This window comes from Salmo trutta, chromosome 12 (assembly GCF_901001165.1).
Source record: "Salmo trutta chromosome 12, fSalTru1.1, whole genome shotgun sequence".
In the NCBI taxonomy this organism is placed as follows: domain Eukaryota; kingdom Metazoa; phylum Chordata; class Actinopteri; order Salmoniformes; family Salmonidae; genus Salmo; species Salmo trutta.
The window spans coordinates 90,775,052-90,787,235 of NC_042968.1; the positions used below are offsets into that span (position 1 = coordinate 90,775,052).

At 41.3% G+C, this 12,184-nt stretch overlaps 1 protein-coding gene across 1 annotated transcript in view; it reads right to left on the bottom strand.

Moving 5' to 3' along the window:
- trpc4a (transient receptor potential cation channel, subfamily C, member 4a) overlaps window positions 1–12,184 on the bottom strand; it is a 92,613-nt gene that overhangs the window by 54,209 nt on the left and 26,220 nt on the right. Inside the window, exon 4 of the mRNA XM_029770340.1 lies at window positions 4,224–4,364. Coding sequence (XP_029626200.1) covers window positions 4,224–4,364 — 141 coding nt within the window. The remainder of the gene's footprint in view (window positions 1–4,223; window positions 4,365–12,184) is intronic.

Sequence of the window (12,184 nt, forward strand, 5' to 3'; positions counted from 1 at the left end):
ACCCTCCACACAGTTACAACGCACCTGGAAACACACGACACGCCCTCCACACAGTTACAACGCACCTGGAAACACACGACACGCCCTCCACACAGTTACAACGCACCTGGAAACACACGACACACCCTCCACACAGTTACAACGCACCTGGAAACACACGACACACCCTCCGCACAGTTACAACGCACCTGGAAACACACGACACACCCTCCGCACAGTTACAACGCACCTGGAAACACACGACACACCCTCCACACAGTTACAACGCACCTGGAAACACACGACACGCCCTCCACACAGTTACAATGCACCTGGAAACACACGACACGCCCTCCGCACAGTTACAACGCACCTGGAAACACACGACACACCCTCCACACAGTTACAACGCACCTGGAAACACACGACACGCCCTCCGCACAGTTACAACGCACCTGGAAACACACGACACACCCTCCGCACAGTTACAACGCACCTGGAAACACACGACACACCCTCCGCACAGTTACAACGCACCTGGAAACACACGACACACCCTCCGCACAGTTACAACGCACCTGGAAACACACGACACACCCTCCGCACAGTTACATCGCACCTGGAAACACACGACACACCCTCCGCACAGTTACAACGCACCTGGAAACACACGACACACCCTCCACACAGTTACAACGCACCTGGAAACACACGACACACCCTCCACACAGTTAAAACGCACCTGGAAACACACAACACACCCTCCACAAAGTTACAACGCACCTGGAAACACAAGACACACCCTCCACACAAACCCCTTTATCTGCATCCATGATGTCCTTTATATCAAACCCACCTCAAATGGACACCCCTTTATCTGCAACACACTAATAAATGCTGGATTAAAAACATCTCAATTTGGGTAAATATTGGACAGAACACGTTGGGTCACTTAAAACCTCTCTAGGGTAGGGGGCAGTATTTTCACGGCTGGATAAAAAACGTACCCGATTTAAACTGGCTACTACTCTTTTCCAGAATGGAGAATATGCATATAATTGGTAGATTTGGATAGAAAACACTCTAAAGTTTATAAAACTGTTTGAATGGTGTCTGTGAGTATAACAGAAATCATATGGCAGGCCAAAACCTGAGAAGATTCCATACAGGAAGTGCCCTCTCTGACCATTTCTTGTGCTTCTGTGGCATCTCTGTCGAAAATAGAGCATCTCTGCTGTAACGTGACAATTTCTAAGGCTCCCATAGGCTCTCTGAAGGCGCCAGAAAGTGGAATGAGATCTCTGCTGTCTCTGGGCTAGGTACAGGAGCGCTGTTTGTGAGTGGTCAGGCTGGTGGCTCAGAGACAGGAGATGCGAGAAGTGGCCATGTGGCCATGTTTTTCTTTCAGCCTTTGAACGAAAACAACGTCGCCCGGTTGGCAATGGTTGGCAACGCTGTTTAAAATCAATTTTTATGCTATTTTTCTTGTAAAATAGCATAAAAATTGATTTTAAACAGCGTTTGACATGCTTCGAAGTACGGTAATGGAATATTTTGACATTTTTTGTCACGACATGCGTCCGCGCGTCACCGTTCGGATAGGGACCTGAATGCACGGACAAAACAGAGGATATTTGAACATAACTATGGATTATTTTGAACCAAAACAACATTTGTTGTTGAAGTAGAAGTCCCGGGAGTGCATTCTGACGAAGAACAGCAAAGGTAATCCACATTTTCTAATAGTAATTCCTGAGTTTAGTGAACGCCAAACTTGGTGGGTGTCAAATTAGCTAGCCCGTGATGGCGAGCTATCTACTCAGAATATTGCAAAATGTGCTTTTGCCGAAAAGCTATTTTAAAATCTGACACCGCGATTGCATAAAGGAGTTCTGTATCTATAATTCTTTAAATAATTGTTATGTATTTTGTAAACGATTATCAAGAGTAATTTAGTAAATTCACCGGAAGTTTTCGGTGTGTTTGCTAGTTCTGAACGTCACATGCTAATGTAAAAAGCTGTTTTTTTTATATAAATATGAACTTGATTGAACAAAACATGCATGTATTGTATAACATAATGTCCTAGGTGTGTCATCTGATAAAGATCATCAAAGGTTAGTGCTGCATTTAGCTGTGGTTTGGGTTTTTGTGACATTATATGCTAGCTTGAAAAATGGCTGTCTGATTATTTCTGGCTGGGTACTCTGCTGACATAATCTAATGTTTTGCTGTCGCTGTAAAGCCTTTTTGAAATCAGACAATGTGGTTAGATTAACGAGAGTCTTGTCTTTAAAACGGTGTAAAATAGTCATATGTTTGAGAAATCGAAGTAATAATATTTCTAAGGTTTTCGTATTTCGCGCCACTCGATTCCACTGGCTGTTGACTGGGGGGGACGATTTCGTCCCACATACCCGAGAGAGGTTTAACAACCCATTGCCAGTGCAAGATTGGGTCGTTGATGCTAGGTTCTTGTGCTATGATCAGAGACGGGCAGTATTTGAGTCTGTAGTGATGCCTCTAGCACTGAGATGCAGTGCCTCAGACCGCTGTGCCACTCAGGAGCTAGTGGGCTAGTATATGATACAGTTGTAACGATTCCAGGCTGTATCACAACCGGCTATGATTGGGGGTCCCATAGGGTAGTGCACAACTGGCCCAGCATTGTCCGGGTTAGGGTTTGGCCGGGGTAGGCCATCATTGTAAATAAGGATTTACTACCGCATAATATACTATACTACTGCATAAAATACTATACCACTATATAATATGCCACAATAATACGGCATAATATACTATACCACTATACTACTGCATCATAAACTATACCACTATATAATATACTATACTTCTGCATAACATACTATACCACTGTACTACTATATCATATACTATACCGCTATGTAATATACTATACTACTGCATAATATACTATATGATTATACTACTGTATCATATACTACACCACTATATAATATACTATAACACTATACTGCTGTATCATATACTATACTACGGCATAAAATACTATACCACTATATAATATACCACAATAATATTGCATAATATACTATACCACTACACTACTGCATCATAAACTATACCACTATATAATATTCTTCTGCATAATATACTCTACCACTATACTACTGTATCATATACTATACCGCTATGTAATATACTATACTACCACATAATATAATATTCCATTATACTTCTACATAATATACTACACCACTACATAATATACCACTATACTACTGCATAATATACTATACAACTATATAATATACCACAATGCTACTGCATAATATACTATACCACTATAATACTGTATCATACACTATACCACTATATAATATACTATACCACTATACTACTGCATAATATACTATACCACTATACAACTGTATCATATACTACACCATTATATAATATACTACTGTATAATATACCATTATACAACTGCATCATAAAATATACCACCATATATTAAACTACACTACTGCATAATATACTATACAACTAAACTACTGTATCATATACTATACCGCGATATAATATACTATACTACTGAATAATATACTATACCACTATACTACTGATTCATATACTATACACTGTATAATATACTATACACCTATACTACTCTATCATATACTATACTACTTCCTAACATATTATACCACTGCATAACATACTATACCACTATACTACGGCATAACATACTACACCACTATATTACTGCATAATACAATATATCACTATACTACTATATAACATACTATACCACTATACTACTGTATCATATACTATACCACTATACAACTGCATCATATACTATACCACTATATATTATACCGCACTACTACTTCATAATATACTATACCACTATACAATATACTATACCACTATATAATATACTACACCACTATACTACTCTATACTATTCTATACCACTATATAATATACTATACCACTATATAATATACTATACTACTGCATAATATACTATACTACTGCATAATATACTATACCACTATACAACTATATCATATACTATAATACTGTATAATATACTATACCACTATTTAAAATACTATACCACTATATAATATACTATACTACTGCATAATATACTATACCACTATACAACTATATCATATACTATAATACTGTATAATATACTATACCACTATTTAAAATACTATCCCACTATACTACTGGTATGGTTACAGTACCTCATGTGGTTGTGGAACAGCCACTCCTTTCTGCACCAGTAGTTTGATGATCTCATAGTTGTTGGTGTGAGCTGCCAGAATGATGGGGGTGATGTCAGGAGTGAAGTCAGAGAACTGCTTGTCCAATAGGATCGGAGGAACCTGGAGAGAGGGCGGGGCAGAGGGAAAGCCAGGTAAGGATCAGTCAAGCAATCCATTCATCCACCAATCAACCAACCAATCAACCAACCAATAAATCAACTCATCAACCAATCATTGAAATAATCAATCTATCAATAAATCAATCATTCAATCCATCCATATTATTAATAAAGCTCTTTTGACATCAACAGTAGTCACAAAGTGCTTTACAGTAAACTGGCGAAGAGCAAGCAGAATCAGAGTGGATGAGGGGTATTCAGTGAGGAAGGGAGGGTGGAAGGGTGGGAGGGTGGTTAACATATGGAATTGTTTTAAGATAGTCATACCATGGATCATTTAGCTATTTGAATTCGAATTTTAGGACCGCTGCATGTATCGCAGAATTTTTTTTTTACAATTATTTGATAAAATATTGTATTTAGCCTTTATTACTATAGCCCATAGAAATACATTGAATAACATATTCAAATGGCAAAACAGACTGTCAAAAAATATATAATCAAAAAAGGTTTTGAAGTGTCTCTCCTATATCTAGGAGATATAAGAAAGTTCAAGAAATATACATGTATATATATATTGAACACGTATTTAACCACTTTGTTGGCACAAAACTAAACTCAGCAAAAAAAGAAACATCCTCTCACTGTCAACTGCGTTTATTTTCAGCAAACTTAATTTGTGTAAATATTTGTATGAACATAACAAGATTCAACAACTGAGACATAAACCGAACAAGTTCCAAAGACATGTGAAATGCACATGTGAAACTAACAGAAATGGAATAATGTGTCCCTGAACAAAGGGGGGGTCAAAATCAAAGTAACAGTCAGTATCTGGTGTGACCACCAGCTGCATTAAGTACTGCAGTGCATCTCCTCCTCATGGACTGCACCAGATTTGCCAGTTCTTGCTGTGAGATGTTACCCCACTCTTCCACCAAGGCACCTGCAAGTTCCTGGACATTTCTGGGGGGAATGGCCCTAGCCCTCACCCTCTGATCCAACAGGTCCCAGACGTGCTCAATGGGATTGAGATCCGGGCTCTTCGCTGTCCATGGCAGAACACTGACATTCCTGTCTTGCAGGAAATCACGCACAGAACGAGCAGTATGGCTGATCGCATTGTCATGCTGGAGGGTCATGTCAGGATGAGCCTGCAGGAAGGGTACCACATGAGGGAGGAGGATGTCTTCCCTGTAACGCACAGCGCTGAGATTGCCTGCAACGACAACAAGCTCAGTCCGATGATGCTGTGACACACCGCCCCTGACCATGACGGTACCTCCACCTCCAAATCGATCCCGCTCCAGAGTACAGGCATCGATGTAACGCTCATTCCTTCAACAATAAATGTAAATTTGACCATCACCCCGGTGAGACAAAACCGTGACTCGTCAGTGAAGAGCACTTTTTGCCAGTCCTGTCTGGTCCAGCGACGGTGGGTTTGTGCCCATAGGTGACGTTGTTGCCGGTGATGTCTGGTGAAGACCTGCCTTACAACAGGCCTACAAGCCCTCAGTCCAGCCTCTCTCAGCCTATTGCGGACAGTCTGAGCACTGATGGAGGGATTGTGTGTTCCTGGTGTAACTCGGGCAGTTGTTGTTGCCATCCTGTACCTGTCCCGCAGGTGTGATGTTCGGATGTACCGATCCTGTGCAGGTGTTGTTACAAGTGGTGTTCCACTGCGAGCATGATCAGCTGTCCTTTCTGTCTCCCTGTAGCGCTGTCTTAGGCATCTCACAGTACGGACATTGAAATGTATTGCCCTGGCAGCTTGCCTAAGGCACATTCACGCAGATGAGCAGGGACCCTGGGGATCTTTCTTTTGGTGTTTTCAGAGTCATTAGAAAGGCCTCTTTAGTGTCCTAAGTTTTCATAACTGTGACCTTAATTGCCTACCATCTGTAAGCTGTTAGTGTCTTAACGACCGTTCCACTGGTGCATGTTCATTAATTGTTTATGGTTCATTGAACAAGCATGGGAAACAGTGTTAAAACCCTTTAAAATGAAGATCTGTGTAGTTATTCTGATTTTTACAAATTATCTTTGAAAGACAGGGTCCTGAAAAGGGGGCGTTTCTTTTTATGCTGAGTTTACTTCTATATTTCCGTAAATATTTTAAAACCTGTACCGGCTACCTTCAAATGGGTCCTATGATACTTGTGGGGGTCATAGAACAAAACGGTGAACACCACTGTGTTCGTGAGTCTCACCTTAGTCTCCCTATTAGTTTGTAACCCAAACAGTTCGGACACTAAAGACAGACATTAGCACATAGGCGCTACCAACTTCAGACATGTCCAGTGGGGCTTGTGGGGGGTTGTGGAGCAAAAATGGAGAACACCATCGTGTTCGTGATTCAAACGGTTCAAACGGTACAGATGTTTTCAAGAGAAGACAGATTTTCGGGATGTCTCCTGCTCTGTTAAAACACTACTGTAGCTCTGCCACTTTCCACCGTAGATGCGGAAGGCCGACATAGGCGGATGAGGTGTATTGAGACGCAGCCCATAAAAAAAAACCTCTCTCTTGCTTACTACACAGACAGACCTGGACGGGGGCTATCTTACTACACAGACAGACCTGGACGGGGACTATCTTACTACACAGACAGACCTGGACGGGGACTATCTTACTACACAGACAGACCTGGATGGGGACTATCTTACTACACAGACAGACCTGGATGGGGACTATCTTAGCCCTCAGCACTCAGCCCTGTGCAATAGGGATGAACAGAGAGCACTCAGCCCAGTGTTATAGAGATGTATACAGAGCACTCAGCCCTGTGTTATAGAGATGAATATAGAGCACTCAGCCCTGTGTTATAGAGATGAATAGAGAGCACTCAGCCCTGTGTCATAGAGATGAATAGAGAGCACTCAGCCCTGTGTTATAGAGATGAATAGAGAGCACTCAGCCCTGTGTTATAGAGATGAATAGAGAGCACTCAGCCCTGTGTCATAGAGATGAAGAGAACACTTAGCCCTGAGATATACGGATGAATGATCATCTGACATGACATAAACCTTATAGAGGCAGTCAGCTGTAATTCCTGACCAAGGCTGGAAGGTAATGGGAGTTAAAGGCAGTTGCTGACTACCAATTCTCTCTCTCTCTCTCTCTCTCTCTCTCTCTCTCTCTCTCCAATATGTAATATCTCTCTCCAATATCTCTCTCTCTCTCTCTCTCGCTCCAATATGTAAAGTGTTGTTCCAAATCAGTGTAGGTAAAAACCATTGAGTGAATAAGATAACCTCTGGGATATAGGGAATAGACGAACGCAGCCCCAGTCAGGCAGAGGATCAGGACAACTCAGAGAGGCATATTGCATACGCCTTGCTCTGGAAGATTGCTTTAATTTCATATATTTTCAGACAGAATAATTTAGCTTAAGTACAAACTCAGTCTCTGATCGGCTTATCTCCTGTCTAAAGCCCCTCCGATAACTGCTGTCACTCACACCGACTGGAAGACAGGAGTGTGTGTGAGTGTGTGTAAAATAGCTTCCTTCTCTTTATTTGAATTAAAACATATTTTATCTGATCTCCCTGATGGAGAGAGCGAGAAATAAAAAGGAAGGAAAAAGGAGGAGAGAGGAAGATCAGGTGGGTGTCTTTTCCATTTGCTCTTTGGGCCCTGGTCAAAAGTAGTGCACTAAGGAGAAAAGTTCAGGTTGTCATTTGGGACACAGACGGGGTTATTAGTTACAGACGGGGTTATTAGTCACAGATGGGGTTATTAGTTACAGACGGGGTTATTAGTCACAAATGGGGTTATTAGTCACAGACGGGGTTATTAGTCACGGATGGGGGAATTAGTCACAAATGGGGTTATTAGTTACAGGCAGGGTTATTAGTCACGGACGGGGGAATTAGTCACGGACGGGGGAATTAGTCACGGACGGGGTTATTGGACAAAGACAGGGTTTTTAGTCACAGACAGGGTTATTAGTTACGGACAGGATTAATCATCACGGACAGGGATACTAGTCACAGCCGGGGTTATTAGTCACAGACAGAGTTATTGGTCACAGACAGGGTTTTTAGTCACAGACAATATTATTAGTCACAGACAGGATTAATCATCACGGACAGGGATATTAGTCACAGCCGGGGTTATTAGTCACAGACAGGGTTATTAGTCGCAGATGGGGTTATTAGTCGCAGACAGGGTTATTAGTGGCAGACAGGTTTGTTAGTCACAGACAGGGTTATTAGTCACAGACAGGGTTATTAGTCACAGACAGGGTTATTTGTTACAGACATGGTTATTAGTCACAGATGGGGTTATTGGTCACAGACAGAGTTATTGGTCACAGACAGGGTTTTTAGTCACAGACAATATTATTAGTCACAGACATGATTAATCATCACGGACAGGGATATTAGTCACAGCCGGGGTTATTAGTCACAGATGGGGTTAATAGTTACAGACAGGGATATTAGTCACAGACGGGGTTATTAGTCACGGACGGGGTTATTAGTCACAGATGGGGTTATTAGTCACAGACTGGGTTATTGGACAAAGACAGGGTTATTAGGCACAGACAGGGTTATTAGTCACAGATGGGGTTAATAGTTACAGACAGGGGTATTAGTCACAGACGGGGTTATTAGTCACAGACAGGGTTATTAGTCACAGACAGGTTTGTTAGTCACAGACATGATTATTAGTCGCAGACAAAATTATTAGTCACAGACAGGATTATTCATCACAGACAGGGTTATTAGTCACAGACGGGGTTATTAGTGGCAGACAGGATTATTAGTGGCAGACAGGATTATTAGTCACAGACGGGGTTAATAGTTACAGACAGGGTTATTAGTCGCAGACAGGATTATTAATCACAGATGGGGTTAGTCGCAGACAGGTTTGTTAGTCACGGACATGATTATTAGTCACAGACAGGGTTAACGTTACAGACATGGTTATTAGTCACAGAAAGGGTTATTAGTCACAGAAAGGGTTATTAGTCGCAGACAGGGTTATTAGTCACAGAAAGGGTTATTAGTCACAGACAGGGTTAGTTATAACCTGTTGTGATATCCTTTTCCTCAGCATGTCTGTGTAAACCAGTAAAAATAAATCCATAGTGCCTTTACGTGGCAGGCTGGGGCACATATCAAACTTCTCCTCAGGTCTTGCTTGACTGATACCCTTTCTTTGAAAATATGCCACAAACACATCACATTTAGATGTGGAGGAAAGTTCACATAGGTTTGATAGGATTTATCATCAAATAATCTACACCTAATGGCTGTACACTGTGCACCGGCATAGACTGGGGGGGGTGTGTTTGTGTGTGTGTGTGTGTGCGCGTGTCGGTTTGGTCAGAGAGATGGTGTGTTATGCTAATAGCAGCGCAGGAATGAAACGAAACGATAGCCCACTCGTCCTTTTAATGTTTATTCATTGCGTTACTCATATTGAGGACAGAAGAAGAGAGGCCTGCACAATATTGGTGATGAATATGAATGCAACCACACAGTGTGTGTGTGTGTGTGTGTGTGTGTGTGTGTGTGTGTGTGTGTGTGTGTGTGTGTGTGTGTGTGTGTGTGCGTGCGCGGGTGTGTGAAGAGGTGAGAGTAGCTGTTAGATCAGACAATGTAGGGCAGTGCTTCCCAAACTCGGTCCTAGGTTTTTTGCCCCCCTAACACTACACAGCCGATTCAAATAATCAAAGCTTCATGATGAATTCATTATTTGAATCAGCTGTGTAGTGCTAGGGGGGCAAAAAACCTTAACGTGCACCCCTTTGGGGGTCCCCAGGACCGAGTTTGGGAAACCCTAGTGTCGGGTGGTGTCCACCAACTCTGCACCACAGGGTGATGAAATATCACTTCCACAAACATGATTATTCATGTCATAAATCGTCTTCAAAGTTGTTTCCAGGGGTCGCAAAAAGCTAAATTATCACAACGAGCTGAATTAAATGTAAAAGGCAGTACGGTCAGTGTTTCTGGGACATTTCACAGAGATGTGCTTGTTTTTCTGAGAAATCGTTAAAAAAAAAAAAAAAAATGAAATTTTGAATGAAAATGAAAAGTTTATACTAAAATATGAAAATACTACAGGAGAGAGAAACAAGGTTGACTAATCACTGTTTTGAAACTTAACATAATAAACTAAAATTAAGAAAACAACTTAATGATTGATTCCTTTTCAGTCTGTCCTTTATACATCTACACAGCAAATACTCCATTATTCTCCAGATATGGGTCCTGTCACGACTCCTACCGAAGGTGGCACCCCCCCCCCCCCCCCTCCTGCTCGGGTGGCGCTCGGTGGTCGTCGTCACCGGCCTACTAGCTGCCACTGATTCCCTTTTTGTTTTCCCCTTTTCGTTATTAGGTGCACCTGTTCTGAGTTAGGCTGATCAGCGGGCTTTATTAGCCAGTAGGCCCGCCCGCCTGCTCTTTGTGGGGGATTATTTTCATTGTATGCTGTGCGCGGTGACATGCTGTTTGTTGTACATTTTCAGTGGTGCGTGTGTTTTGCGCAAGCTGTGTTTTGTCCCTTGTGGTTTGGGGCACTTTGTTTTGTTGTGCGCTCTGAGCGCTGTTTGGGTTAGCTTGTCGTTTCAGCCATTGTGCCTATTAAAGCTAATACCCTGCATCGCTGCTTCCTGCACTTGATTCCTCGTCAGCAAACACCCACGCCTTACAGGTCCACACTTTTCAGTGTAAAGTCTTATTTGCATATTTTCCAGAGTGCCTTGCCTTTCAGGTGAATTGTACAGTTACCAACAATGACTTTTTTTGGGGGGTGACAGACACATGGTTGTTATATTCACCTATGTTTAGTCCTGTAGCCTTCACCAAATGAGATCCTAAACTAATATGTTATCATTCAAATTAAATGCTTTAACACAATAAGTATTTAATAAGGCCTTATTTAAGGCTAGTAGAGTAGCCATTAACACTTATGAGTCTTTTGACATACCAAATGTCAATCTAAGTAACATAATTTTAAAAAATCCCCATCAAAATATGTCATTAATCTTATTGTGTTATTTCCACCGTAGAGTCGGGAACCATAATAACTCCTCCCACATGGCTGCTGGCTCCTACTATAACTCATGCCGGTTTGGCCTACAAACTAATATGAGCCCACTATGGAAAGGAGAGACTCTCGCGAACACAATGTTGTTCTCCGTTTTGCTCCATGGGACTAGTCTGAATGTAACCCCATACAAATGAATGGCAGAATACTGTAGAGGTAGTTTTGTGGAAACAAAAATAAGAGGTTAAATATGTGTCCCCCAAAAAACATCTATATTTCCTGAGATTTCGTATATCTTGCTCGTTTATTTTTTGACTGTCTTTGTCATTTATGAATGCGTTATTCAATGCTTTTCTATGGGCTACTGCAGTAAAAACCCAAATGTAATTTTTTTTATCCAATATTTTTCTAATTATATTTTTTTAATACGTAAAAGTGTCCTAACATCAAAATCAAGTACTTGCAAAAACAAACATTGAAACAAACATTTCAAAAAAATCGACCTGTAATAGAGCATGCTGGGAAATATGATAATAATGGGAGTGGTTTTTGTTTAACGCTGGTTCTTAACACCAACACTGGAGTACTTTTACACCAACGAGTGTTAATGTAATACTTACAGAGTTAATTTAACACCTGAATTAACACTGGCCAATTTGATGTGTACTCTCATATAGATAGAGGTTTGAGAATGACACAAATATTAATTTCCACAAAGTTTGCTGCTTCAGTGTCTTTGTCACGGCTGGCTCAAGGAAGCAGGAGAGGTAGAGTGAAGCGCAGGAGACAGTAAATTCTTCAACACACTTTAATCCG